This window comes from Gekko japonicus, unplaced genomic scaffold, assembly GCF_001447785.1.
Source record: "Gekko japonicus isolate JY-2015 unplaced genomic scaffold, Gekko_japonicus_V1.1 scaffold1040, whole genome shotgun sequence".
In the NCBI taxonomy this organism is placed as follows: domain Eukaryota; kingdom Metazoa; phylum Chordata; class Lepidosauria; order Squamata; family Gekkonidae; genus Gekko; species Gekko japonicus.
The window spans coordinates 143,361-157,109 of record NW_015162511.1 but is presented as its reverse complement, the minus strand read 5'-3'; the positions used below and the strand labels follow the sequence as shown (position 1 = coordinate 157,109).

Genomic DNA, 13,749 nt, shown 5'->3' with positions numbered 1-13,749 from the left:
ATTCCTGCCCAAAAATAGCCCTGGATCTAGACACCTTGTAGCATGACATTTCATTCATATCAAAAAACAAAGAACTTTCCACCAGCTGAGAATTCTTTTGTTCATCGCCATTCATTAGCCACGCAATTTGGTTAACCTTCAGCTATGCTTCAACACCCTCAATAGCATAGTATCAGATAAGTAACATTCTACCTGCCCAAATTTTCAACTGCAGGCTCTCCACAACAGTCTTGCAGAGTTAGGCACATGTAAACCCATGGAAATCAGTGGATTTGAATTCACCTAACTCAGCCTAAGACTGACTAGTAGAGAAAGATGCAGTGAACCAAACCTGACATATTCCAGCAGTTTGATCAGTTGTTCCTAGAACTGCATTTTTCAGCCTGGACTTGGAAACCAAAACACAGGAGAAACAGGCTATAAACATTTGTTGTTGTTCAGTCGCACAGTCGAGTCCGACTCTTCGCGACCCCATGGACTAGATCCCGCCAGGCCCTCCTGTCTTCCGCTGTCCAGTGCTAAACACACAGTTGGTGCTGAGATCGCTGGACATTTCCTAGTAATGTCAGGGTATTTTAGGCACAGTCTTAATTTAATAAAACCAGCAGTTTGAGCATCCTTGTCATTCATTACTAAGAAGAGCAACAGTCTTAAATTTGATTTTAGATCATTTTAGGAGTTCAGATCATTTTAGGAGTTCAGATCATTTTAGGAGTTCAGCAGTCCAAGTTCTATACTGCCCAATTAGTTTAATGTACGGACATCCCAAAATGTCGGTTTCTGCTTGCTGATTTAGTTGGCCAGCACTTTGGAGACTGCTGATTCTGTATGCTGTCCTTTAACGTTTCCCAAGCCAGCCATGCTGAATTCTTCTCTCCCCGTTCTTTTAACCCTAATACCCTCCTACCATCATCCTGACTGCAGTGTTGATCTGAATTTTGTTTTTTAAAGGTGCTCTTCACAAGACTAGAGACAGCGGCTTATCAGGCATGAGCAAAAAATTAGGTTTGGGGTTTTTTTTAATAGTAATTCATCCATACCACGATTGGGGACATTTTGGCTCTGGCATTTTATTAGAAATGATAGCTTTAATTTTTACAAGAAAAAATTCAAGCTTCCTTTTATCAATGAGATTTTATCCTACCCTTCCTCCAAGGAGCTCAGGGTAAAGTACAGGGTTCTCTCTTCTCCACATTTTTCCCTCACAGCATCCTTTACCCTATTTTATTCTGTTATGTACGCGAGGCTGAGAAAGAGCAACTGGCCCAAGATTTCTCTGTGAGCTTTGTGGATTTGAACCCAAGTATCCCAGGTCCCAGTCTGAAATTCTTACAACTACGCCATCCTGGCTCTCCTTTCCAAGAAGCCTAGGAACGTAAGGGCACTTGATATTGAAGCAGCAAGCTCCAGTGAAATTCACAGGGCTTGGTTCCAATCCAACTCGCATGGGAGAATGCTGATCTAGTTAATTCACTTTAATAACCTGGGGAAAGTTATGTTTACATGTGTTACTTAACAATGACTTCCACTACAGCTCCTGGCAAACAAGGGCCAACTTTTACATGAGTTACATACGTGGTTTGTGTTCTTTGAAACCTTGACCTTAGAATAGGTCACTCTGCTCTCCAGGCTTCAGACAAGTGGCAGATACAGTTATGGAAACATTTGAGTCCAGGAGCACCTTTAAGACCGACAATGTTTTATTCAAGGTATGACCTTTCGTGTGCATGCACAGTTCCTCAGATACAATGCAATGGAATTTACCCGTCCGTTCACATAAGGCAAAGGCTGAGCAGCAAATCAGCAACAGATAATGATGTTTTAACACATGCAAACAGGAATAACACGCTAAGTTTATAAGGTCACCACACAGTCCCGAAATCCCCGGGGGGGGGGGAGGCGTGGCTAATTGCCCCGGCACAGTTTGATCCGCTATTACGCGATCAGACGCGCCTGCGGCACACCACAGGTCCTTCCCTCGGCGCCAGCACGATCACACCACGGGCGTCTGGAGGCAGCCCGTGGCAAACGTTTATTAGTACCTTGGAGGTACTAGTTTTTTTTTGTTGGCGGTAAGCCACGGGTGCGCTCCACTTCGCAGATGTTGGGGTGTGATCGCGCCCGGATAATCCGCCCACCATCCGTGCCTCTCGTGCGGCAACTTTGCCATGTGACTGGGGCCACCGTTTGGATTTAATTCGGGGGGGGTGGGAAGCAGTGAAGCAAACAAATATGTCAAAATCGACTGGTTCTACTGCTTCAGACCAACACGGCTACCCACCTGGATCTATACTTATGCCAAGTTTGCAACAGATAAAAAGTTTCCAACTAGTTAATGACCGACGCTGAACGACTGCGTAACGCTTTCACGTACTCATAAAACTCCGATTTATTTGCTTGCTTTGTAAATATGCTACGCGTAGCCCATTACCCCCTTCTGCTACTGGGTAACTGGGAAGAGAGAAAAGAAGGCAGGGCAGCCCTTCTGGAGAGCTCCCCTCTTTCCCCCTCGTCAAGACCACCCCCGGAGACTCCCTCTCACCTGCCCCCGCCCGACCCCGCGACCTTGGGCCGAGCGCCCGCACCAGCCTAGCAGCCACGCGGCACCGGAACATGACGGCGGTGACGGCTACGAGCACCGGCCGCGGCCACCTGCGCTCCCGTTCCCACCGCCTGTGAAAGGGGGAGAAGAACGGTTCGTTCTGCGCATGCGCATGCCGATGGCATTGCGCAGGCGTACTCTCGCGCGGCGGCGACACCGCTCTAGGACGCCAGTTCTCCGTGCTCTTGGTGGAGGCGGGCAGCGGTCTCCTCTGGCAGCCGCGCCTCGCTCGCGACATGCGGATACTTTTGCCGGTCTTCCTGCGGCCGCTGTGGGGGAGACGGTGCTGCCGCCGTCGCCAAAGCTGCGCCTCTCCCGGCCGCCAGCTCCTCTCCACGCCCATCTTTTACGCGAATGGCTCTCCGCACATCGGGCACCTTTACTCGGCGCTTCTGGCCGACGCGCTGCACCGGCATCGAGAGCTGCACGAGCGGGGAGGGCGCTTCGCTACCGGTCAGTGGGGTGGGAGGGGTGGCGACGGCGGCGGCTGTAGTGGCGGGAGTAAAGCCGCTGCAGATGCCAGTTTAGAGAGGGAACCAGCCGCGCTCTAGGGACTAAATGCAACCGGCGTACAAGTCTAAGTTCGTTTTTGTGGTGGGTTTTGCGCTGCTGCAACAGACTGACGCGGCTGGCTGCCTTGATTGACTTGCGCTGCAACTTTTCGCAGTATAGAACTGGGCACGCTTAGCTGGTGCGGAACGCTCGATGGAGACCCAAGCAGAGAGAGAGAGAGAGACAGAGAGAGAGAGACAGAGAGAGGCCCGTGGGGAATGTCTCCAGGCGTGAGGTGCTTAGTTTTAGGCAAGGCAGTTACTAGGTTTTATGGATCATTTGGGGAGAGGGGGTGTCTCTTCCTTTAATCTGTCCATCCATGCGTCTCTTTTTAATAGTTCCTAAACTGCCCTGAGGAGCTGCGGTGGCTCAAGTGGTTAAGACGCTGAACGGCAGGCTGTGGAAGGTCGGTAGTTCAGCAGTTCAAGACCCGAGTGTGCCCTGACGGAGTGAGCTCCCGTCTCTAGTTCCAGCTCCTGCCAACCTAGCAGTTCGAAAGCAAGAAATTGCAAGTAGATAAATAGGTACCACTTCGGTGGGAAGGTAACAGCGTTCCTTGCGCCTTGGTGTTTAGTCATGCCGGCCACATGACCACGGAAACGTCTTCGGACAGCGCTGGCTCTTCGGCTTTGAAACGGAGATGAGCACCGCAACCCTAGAGTCAGACTTGACTGGCTTTTGAGCAAGGGAAACCTTTACCTTTGCTGCTGCAACAGACTGACGCGGCTGACTGTCTTGATTGACTTGCGCTGCAACTTTTCGCAGTATAGAACTGGGCACGCTTAGCTGGTGCGGAACGCTCGATGGAGACCCAAGCACACAGAGAGAGACAGAGAGAGAGAGACAGAGAGAGAGAGAGACAGAGAGAGAGAGAGAGAGAGAGAGAGACAGGCCTGTGGGGAATGTCTCCAGGCGTGAGGTGCTTAGTTTTAGGCAAGGAAGTTACTAGGTTTTACGGATCATTCGGGGAGAGGGGGTGTCTCTTCCTTTAATCTGTCCATCCATGCGTCTCTTTTTAATAGTTCCTAAACTGCCCTGAAGCTCTCTGGGCCACTCAGAGACTCTCAGCCTAACCTACTTCATAGGGTTGCTGTGAATTTGGTTGTCATCGCTCATAGCCATTGACAGCATTTTTCTCCATGGATGTTTGTGATTTGGGGGAGGCATGCTCATCTATAATAGTGTGAATTAAGTTTAAATGTCAGCTGTGCTTATCAGTCTTCACCTGCTCCCTGCAGTCCAATTTCTTATTGGTGGGGCAAGTGCACAGTTGCCAAGCCAACTCCAGGTTGGAAAATTCCTGGAGTTTTTGGGGGGGCAGAGCCCGGGGAGGGGACGGACATGAGGAAGATATAATGCCATAGAATGCACCCTCCAAAACAGCTGTTTTCTCCAGGTGAACTGATCTCCTTCGTATGAAGTTCCTAAACTGCCCTGGAGATCTCCAGACCCCACCTGGAGGTTGGTAACCTTAGGCAAACAGTACGTACATTGTTGATGTATGGGGAAAAGAGCTTGGTAATGCTATAGACGGAATTCCTGCAGTTCCCCAGAGACAGTTAGTTAGAGGCAGAGTTAGAGCCCTGGAGATCTCCAGACCCCACCTGGAGGTTGGTAACCTTAGGCAAACAATATGTACATTGTTGATGTATGGGGAAAAGAGCTTGGTAATGCTATAGACGGAATTCCTGCAGTTCCCCAGAGGCAGTTAGAGTTAGAGGCAGAGTTAGAGGCAGGATTGAATTCTTTGTCCATCATGCTGTCCTGTTTCTCTGCCCAGGAACAGATGAACATGGGCTGAAAATCCAGACGACAGCTGCGGCGGCAGGCAGTTTGCCTCAGCACTTCTGCGATCGTGTGTCAGCGGAATTCCAGGAGCTCTTTACCCAGGCAGGCATCTCTTATACTGACTTCATCCGCACCACGGAGCCACGGCATAGACAGGCAGTGGAGCACTTCTGGATCACCCTGCGGGAACGGAGCTGGCTTTATCGGGCCAAATACGAAGGCTGGTACTGCACTGCTGAGGAGACTTTCCTAGCGGCTTCTCAGGTCACTGAGCGCCCTGACTCCCACGGCTGCCGGCACATGGTCTCACTGGAAAGCGGCCACCAGGTACCAAGAAGGAAAACTGTATGAGTTCCTACTATGCCTTATAGTAAGATCTGCTAGGAAGGCCCTGCTTTGAATTCCTTCACTTAAGGAAGTATCCTCCTGGGTATGGATCAGCACCTTCTCTGTGGTGGCCACATATTTATGGGATTCGTTACCCAGAGAGGCCCAGTTCTGCCCAAGAACTGGGATGTTTAGGGAAAGTCCATTCCACAAAAAATTCTACTCCCTTGCAACTATATATGTGTGTGTGAGTGAGAGAGAGTGGGTATAAGAGGCAAAGTGATTCAATTTAGCCCACACCAAACCATGGTTACAGACACTAAGTTATGGCTTAGTATGATGTCTGAACTAACAAACTACAGTTTATGATCAGTTAGCAAACCCAGAATTAGAATTTATTTATTTATTAAACCAGAGTTTGATACATGTTTTCCAACCATGATTTGATAAGATACCTAAATTGATAGCCATCGTTGTGGATGTAGTTCTGCCTCCCGGATGATGTTGCGCCAGAGATCCAGGAGTGCTGAGCAGTTAGAAATAATGGTTTGTGTGTTGCGTATTTGGAAGCTCAAACTGTGGTTTGGATTCTAAACTGTAGTTAGAGCAAACCATGGCTTGGTGCGATAATTCAATTGAATGAGAAGAGGAACAGACAGCCAGGCCAATGGAAACACTGTGACCCATTTCTCTCTTGCTTCAGGTACACTGGACCAATGAAGAAAACTACATGTTCAGACTATCTGAGTTCCAGGAGCCACTGCTGAGATTGCTCCAGGAGAGTAGGCTTACCATAACCCCTGAGCCATTCTACCAGCAGGTGCTCCAGTGGCTGAAACAGGATCTGCCAGACCTTTCCGTATCACGTGACCGAAACCGACTGCAGTGGGGCATCCCTGTCCCCGGAGACTCAACGCAAACCATCTACGTCTGGGTGGATGCCCTGGTGAACTACCTCACTGTTGTGGGTTATCCTGACGCACACCATGACTGGTGGCCTGTGGCCTGCCACATTGTGGGCAAAGATATCCTCAAGTTCCACGCCATCTACTGGCCTGCCCTACTGATGGCAGCTGGGTTGGACCCTCCAGAGCAGATCTTTGTCCACTCCCATTGGACAGCGCAAGGACAAAAGATGTCGAAGAGCCTGGGCAACGTGGTGGACCCAAGAGCCTGTTTCCAGCGATATACAGTGGATGGGTTTCGGTATTTCCTGCTCAGACAGGGTGTCCCCGAGCGAGACTGCGACTACTATGATGAGAAGGTCGTCAAGTTGGTCAACTCAGAACTGGCAGATGTCTTGGGAGGGCTCCTCAATCGCTGCACAGCCAGCAGCCTGAATCCCAGTGGGACCTACCCGCGTTTCTCAGAAGCCTGTTTCCCTAAAGACGTGGGTGCTCAGAATGGAAGGGGACTTGGCAAGGCTTCTGCAGAGGACTACAAGCTAGTGTCTTCAGTGAAGGAGCTTCCTCTGCAAGTGAGCCGTGACTTCGAACGCTTTCGGATCTACAAGGCTTTGGAATCCATTATTGACTGTGCAAGGCAGACCAACGGCTTCATCCAGAGGCATAAGCCCTGGAAACTGAGTCGTGACGATCCCTCGCAGCAGCAGTGGTTGGACACCATCCTCCATGTCACCCTGGAGTGTCTTCGGGTTTATGGGCTCCTCCTGCAACCGGTGATTCCTTCCACTGCCGATAAGCTGCTCACCAGGCTAGGCGTTGGTCCCTCAGAAAGATCTTTAAGGGACTTGGCATTTCTGTCTCGCTTCCATGATGAGCGGTGCCCTTTTGAAGGGAGGAACCTTGGTTCTGACACTGGGCTCTTGTTTCCCAAGCTGGAGAAATCCAAAGCCAGAAGCCATGGGGGTCTTTAAACATTTAACTACTAAATCTGCAGGTGACAGTTTGGGAGTAAAATTGGCTACTGTTGTCTAAGGATGATGTCTTGGCAAGTGAGTGTTGGCGCAGGGTGTGTATGCTCTTTCCGGTTGGTGTTGCAACAGCACCTTCTGATAAAGTAACCTGCCCAAATTTTGAGATGGCATAATAAGCAGGCCCGTAGCTACAGTGGGGCATTTCAGGGCCCTGCCCTCTTAATTTAAAAGCCCTGCTCCACAAATAGCCATGCCAGAAATCTTATTTTTGAGGAGAGACAACCCCCACCCCCAGCAGCCAGGTGAGACTCAGTTTGCCTTCAGGCTTCCCTCTTCCTCCCACTGTAAAATTGGGAGGGGGGTATCATGGGACCTGGGAAGAGACAGCTCAGAGGGTGTTTAATTTCCTTCAGAAAGCATTTCATTACCTTTTGAGTTCCCTTCCACAGGGCCAGAAAGCTTAGAAAGGCACAAGAGTGGCACCTTCAGTACATCTCCAGCAAGCCCCCTTTCTGCTAGCCCAGTCCTGTTGTATACCATCTAAGTCATGGTGAGTCTTTCAAAAGCATTCCCATGAGCCTTTGGGAAACATGCAAACTAAATTGAGTGCCTTTCTAAGCTTTCTTGCCCCGTGGAAGGGACTCAAAAGGCATTGAAATGCCTTCTGAAGGCAAGTAAATGCCCTCTGAGTGGCTGTTTCCTAAGAACTGACACACTTGCTACCCTGTCCCTTGAAAGGAAGGGCTGGAAACAGGCTTGGAGCCCCTCTCCCTTTAAAGACAGGCTTTCAGATTAATTTAATTAACTGTCATTTAACTGCTCCCTTCAAGTTTCAAATGCTCCCAAACAAAAAGATCCTGCCCACGGGCCTGATAATAACACAACTCTTTACCATGAACGTGTGGGTCCCTGCCTTCCTGCAGTTGCCCCCCTTTCCCCCCCGGCACTTTCAGACTGGCACCCGACCCTCTAAACCTACCAAAGCAAGAGAACTACAGATCACAGTTGTGCCCAGATGCCTTTGACTACCATCACCTTTTGGCTTACTGACCAATGGTGGCATCCTGGTTTGGTTTGCTGTTTTTAAATGCAGTCTCATTGGTGTCGCCCTTTTGCATTTGCTGCAGTTTAGTTCTGACCTCCAAACAGACGCAAGAATGAACGGATTTGGGCAGAGAGTTAAGCCAATGAAGCCACATTGCAGCCTGAACCTTTGGGAGTGGCGTAGCTTGTTTCCAAGTAATAACCAAGATGAACACTACCTGCAGTTTCACCATTTATTAGGGGGGGTATTGAAGTCTGTTCGTCAGCAAAACTCACTATTCAGAAGAAAAAAATTATCCCCCTGTAGAGGTGTCACTATTTCAGTTGTTCAGCTGAATCCATACAATGCAGCAACAGATATGTAGAAACAGTTTCTGTATCTGCTAGTGTTCCTTTGCTGTGCTATGGATGTTGAGTACCCATCCCCCCTCAACCCCTGCACAGGTAAAGGGGATCGCAGGACTCCGTCTCTGTTCCTTTGTGCTGTTCTCCCCAGTAAATTTCATTCCTGACTCAAAGGGCATCACCAGAGGTCATCCCCCACTAGCAAAAGCCACGCTGAGTGGTGCCTGTGGTTTCAGGTTCCAAAGGAGTAGCCCTTTGCGTTCTGGATCACAAAAGCTTGTGCCATGAAAAATGTGTTAAGTTTTGAGGTTCCACAAAACTGTTTTGTTGTTTTGGCTGCCATGGGCTTAACATGGCTCCCCTTCTGGAATTTGTCAAACCATTGCAACAAAAGCAATGATGATGTGGCACTTCAAAGCCTAATGTATGTATTGTTGGCTTATTATACCACAATACGGTGGTGCAGGACTCTTCGTTGTATATGTACATTCACATGTGTATTCAAGGGCTTGCTTCTCAATGGATGACCTTATTGCATCACAAGGCATTGCATGAGAAGCGGAAAGTTTTATATGTGATTGGTGCTGTGATATATGCACTACGTTTAGCACGATGCTGGGACTGAGTAAGAGTTGAACGTGTGTGTGTGAACCAGCCATGTCTAATACACCCCTTTGCTCATTCCCCCTGACATCTTGCTTCTAGAATGGTATTCCTGGTATTTATTTACTTTATAGCCTACCTTTCTCCCTGTGTCAAGGCAGATTATGGAATACAAAAAGATGCAATCCACCACCATAAAACAATCAGTGAACAATGGCATAGGATGCCAGAACTAGGAATCAGTGCAAACAATGAATTGTCTCATGCAAGACATCAATGAACAATGCAATAAGATCAGGATGTGTTGCAGTGAAATCCTAAACACGGTTACACCCTTTTATGTCCAATGAAGTCAACAGCCTGTGTAGGTCAGTACTGTTAAATTCTCCACCAAGAAACAGGGAAAGCAAATGACAAAACCATATCTCAACGAATTTATGCATGAGACCTAAGTGCTGGAGGAAATTGGAGCGACTCTACCAGGAGTAAGAAGGGGGTGATTTCTATCGATTTCTTACTGATGGATGAAACGCCACCTCTGCAAGTGACTGTAGATTTATGGATGCTATAAACGTCTCACCCCGTTGCAGCCAATCCTGGAAGCTACAGGAGGTGAAGCAATTTTTAATTGAGGCAGGAGTGCAGTGCTGGAGGTGATCCCAGAAGAGCTTGTGGCTGAACCAACCTTTAAGAGTAATTAATGTAATTAAAACCTTTGGATACCAGATACGGCCAAGCAAGCTCAATCTTGGCCCTTTTTATGTGTGAAGCAAATACCCTTAATTTAAGTGGCTGTTAGGACTGTAGTCAAGAACTTTAGAATTGCAATGGTTTGTCTTTAGGAACAAGCAAAGGACCCATGCAGGACTGAAAGATCATCTGAAATTGAGGAGAACAGTCACAAAGCGAATGTACATGAAAAAGAGTGACAAAAGATCCTTTATTACAAGTTGCACTACAGATGTTTTAATATTCTGAGAGCAAAATAAAACCTTTCCTCCAAGTTACTTTTTAAAATGCAAAATAAACTATTTTAATCCATCCATATTTTTAAAAAAGTAACAATGCAGAAATCCCCACTACACCACATTTGCTGTCACATTGAGCTGAGCTGTTGAAATTTCTGTGAACAAGCACAAGTTGATACAACCCCATTCTTCTGGCCCCAGTTTGCATGTGCACATGTCAGGAAAGCTGGGTGGGAAATGGGAAAATTAAGAGTCAGCTACACTGAAAGTGCAATCCTAAACAGAGTTATACCCTTCTAAATCCATTGAGGTCAGTGGGCTTAGACAGGTGTAATTCTGCTAAGGATGTAAGATATTATACATTCTAACTAGTTGGGCTGCAACCCATTTTAATCAGTTATAATTGAGTACAACATATGTGATGACGAGTTCGTTCTACATATATTTGTGTAGGAATAAAATAGTTCTAAAGAAATAAGCATTCACTCTGTACTGGATATTTCCTCTTTTGTGGGGGAAAAAGATGGAATGTTCTTTCTAAGACACCACCAGCCTTAAAAAGCAATACGTTTTGGAAAATGTTCCATCAGAGTTTGGGTGGGTTTTTTTCATCTATTAAAAATTAATGGGAGTATGCAAAAAAATCTTACAATTCAAGCCAAAAGCTTTATAACACCTTTTATTAGGACCAATCAAAATGAAATAAAAACAGGGTGCATGTTTTAAAAAATGAGTGAGGGGTCAGAAAATTTCTTAGGTTGCAGTAAGAATGCTTTCCTGGGACTCGGCCCATTATATAAAACTGATCAAACTGATTAGGATTGCTTCTGTCAGCTATGATCTTAAGGATATTAGTATCCAGTGTGAAACGCTGAGCTGGTATGTAGATTTAAAGCACTGCTGATGTCAGGCAACACCCTTGGCTGCCTTAGAGGAAGCAAAAAAAATATCTCAGTAGAAAACAGATGTGCTTTTTCACATAGGAGACAGACAGACAACCTTTATTGGCATATCAGAGATAAAAGTACATTCAAATTTAGGAATACATCAAAAATATGGCTGTCATACAAACAATCAGCAAGAAAAAAAACCTGATCAGTTTACAGTTTCCCTGATTTGAATTGCAGATTGAAGAAAACAGGCAACGTTGCAAGTTATAGAAGAATTTTGCCCCGAGAGTAGCAACTGGACTTTGACACTCTCAGGGAGACCACGCCAGTTAAAAAGAAGGGAGTCCAGAAATTTATCCCGGGTCTTAGTATAAAATGGGCAATTTAAAAGAACGTGGGCAACAGATTCAATGGCACTCTGACTACAAGGGCATTGTCTAAGTTCATAAGGGATTTTATGGCATCTGCCAGAGAAGATAGCCGATGGCAATACGTTAAATCTGGCTAACATAAATGCCCTTCTTTGATGGGGGTCAGTTAAAGAGCAAAAATAAGTAGCTCTCTGGCCCAGTGTCTGGGGTAATCCCAGATGAATTGTAGAACAAGTTTTCCTAGCAGCCTCAGTCAGGCACTGAAACTGAATACCTAAAAGCCTGCATTTGATTGTATGGAATGTTGTGGAGGCAGATGATAAATAAAGCGGATCTAAAGGTATTCCTAAGGACCTAAATTTCTTTGGACTGATTTCAGCCAATTAGGTTCACAATGATCTGTCAGCATTAAAAAGGTAAAAGAATTCGGGTCGGGATTAAACAGAAGGCACAACCAAAATTTGATGGTCAAAAGCCAGGCCCGAGTTTCTGGGGACATCTGACCGATTGGGACACAATGAGGAAGTCCAAGGATTTTCCACAAAAAGAAGGATTCTAAACCCTCTGCTGATTGGTTAATTGCACTTATCCAAATGGGAGTGCCATATAGGAATTCTGAACTAGATTTTGCGTTAAAGACTTTTACGGCCATTGGGACATATCGCCTCTCATGTAGAAAAAGCAGGTGATGGCCTCAGCACTGTTTCTTGCTAGAGTAGTAGCACATTTGTGATGAGTAGCCCAGCTCCCACTGTGGTAGAAATTGATCCCTAAGTTTTTAAATGATTTGATCTGCTCAATGGGATTTCCCTGAATTGTCCTTGAGGACTGTTTCCAGGATTTGGGAAAGACTAAGATCTTTGTTTCCCCATAATTCAAAGTTAACCTGTTGTTATTACAGTAGGTCAAACATCGGTGTAGAAGACGCCTCAGTCCGATTCGTGAACATGAGAATAAGACGGCGGCGCCTGCGTATAAAAGAACTGGAATATGACGGCCAATTTTAGGGACATGTCCGTCAATTTCGAACAATGATGGAGCCAGGTCATTTAAAGCATAGGAGACTTACAAGATAGGGCCTTACGAACGTGGCCTGAGGTACCTGTGTTTTCTCTCTTTCCCCTTTAAAATCCAGCTTGTTAAAGAGTTTTTGAGAACTCGGAAGCTTGCACCTTGCTTTGTGTCATTTTAGTCAGTCCTAAAAAAAGTCCCTTGGACTGCAAGAAGATCAAATCAGTCAATCCTAAAAGAAATCAACCCTGACTGTTCCCTGGAAGGCCAGATAATGAAGCTGAAGCTCAAATACTTTGGGCACCAAATGAGAAGGGAGCACTCACTGGAGAAGACCCTGATGCTGGGAAACATTGAAGGTAAAAGAAAACGAGGATGGCAAAGGATGAGATGGTTAGACAGTGTCACAGATGCAACGAACATGAAGTTGAGCAAACTTCAGAGGACAGCGGAAGACCTAAAGGCCTGGCGTGATCTGGTCCATGGGGTCGCTAAGAGTCGGACTCGACTGTGCGACTGAACAACAACAAATAAAAGTGGTTGGGAGGGAAAGCAGCATAGCCTAATGTCATCAGATCTCCTAAGTTAAGCAGGGTTGGTACTTGGGAGGGAGACCACCAAGGAAAACTCTGCAGAGGAAGGCCATGGCAAACCTTCTCTGCCTGTCACTTGCCTGGAAAGCCCCTTGCTGGGGTCACTATAACCTGCTGCGACTTGAGGGCACTTAACGCACAATAACAGGCATCATGTAGGTATTTCTGGATTTTCCTTTGGACCACTGCAACCTTTTGGACTACCTGAAGCCTTATGAAGGAGGCGTTCGGCACGCCTTCTCCATCACTCCCGAGATCCTCCAAATTGAACCTGTATCCATCAATCTCCAGAAATAGTTTTCCCGGTGGCTTAGGGTGCCTGCTTAAATACCCGCCCCGCTCGGGAATCCGGGAAAGGCTTTCCCACGAAATAACACCTCTGAGCCACACACACTAGCCACCTCCATCTCATAAAGAACTGGCTGCCCGTTCTTGGCCGCGCTCACTCGCAGGCGCCTGTAGCTCCGTCCAAACGCGCCCGGCATCTCCTTGCGGCAGCGGGCAGCGTTTGCTTCCTCGGGATGGCTTCTACTGTCCTGGCCCCACTGGTGGACCTCCTGATGGCACCTGGTATTTCTGGCCACTGTGTGATACAGAGTGTTGGACTGCATGGGCCTTTGGCCTGATCCAACATTGCCATCTCTTATGTTCTTATGACCCAGGGCGTGCGCCTTCTCTGCGTCTAGCAACGGGGCCCTTTGCATTCTCGGAGACAGAAGAGGACAGCCCTGGGATGGATCGGCTGGGAAGAGCCACTGGGCACAGGCGGACGCGTCCAA

The 13,749-nt window shown here is 47.3% G+C and overlaps 2 protein-coding genes across 2 annotated transcripts in view; one reads left to right on the top strand and one right to left on the bottom strand.

Annotated features, from left to right (window-relative positions):
• The window catches only part of AIFM1 (apoptosis inducing factor, mitochondria associated 1), a 29,936-nt gene extending 27,242 nt beyond the window's left edge, over positions 1–2,694 (bottom strand). Inside the window, 1 exon segment of the mRNA XM_015406152.1 lies at positions 2,543–2,694. Coding sequence (XP_015261638.1) covers positions 2,543–2,615 — 73 coding nt within the window. The 5' untranslated portion in view covers positions 2,616–2,694.
• Positions 2,695–2,814: 120 nt separating this feature from the next.
• Positions 2,815–7,145, top strand: MARS2 (methionyl-tRNA synthetase 2, mitochondrial). Its single transcript, XM_015406148.1, has 3 exons — positions 2,815–3,055; positions 4,935–5,269; positions 5,973–7,145. Exons 1-3 carry the CDS (start codon positions 2,839–2,841, stop codon positions 7,143–7,145), a joined length of 1,725 nt encoding a protein of 574 aa, XP_015261634.1. The 5' UTR covers positions 2,815–2,838.
• The last annotated feature ends 6,604 nt before the right edge of the window (positions 7,146–13,749 follow it).

What these genes read in the sequence shown, in the direction of transcription:
- MARS2 (XM_015406148.1), top strand. Translation starts at nt 2,839, where the DNA reads ATGCGGATACTTTTGCCGGTCTTCCTGCGGCCGCTGTGGGGGAGACGG. An exon ending in GGGAGGGCGCTTCGCTACCG is followed by an intron (nt 3,056 to 4,934) that starts GTCAGTGGGGTG and finishes TTCTCTGCCCAG; the next exon opens with GAACAGATGAACATGGGCTG. An exon ending in CACTGGAAAGCGGCCACCAG is followed by an intron (nt 5,270 to 5,972) that starts GTACCAAGAAGG and finishes CTCTTGCTTCAG; the next exon opens with GTACACTGGACCAATGAAGA.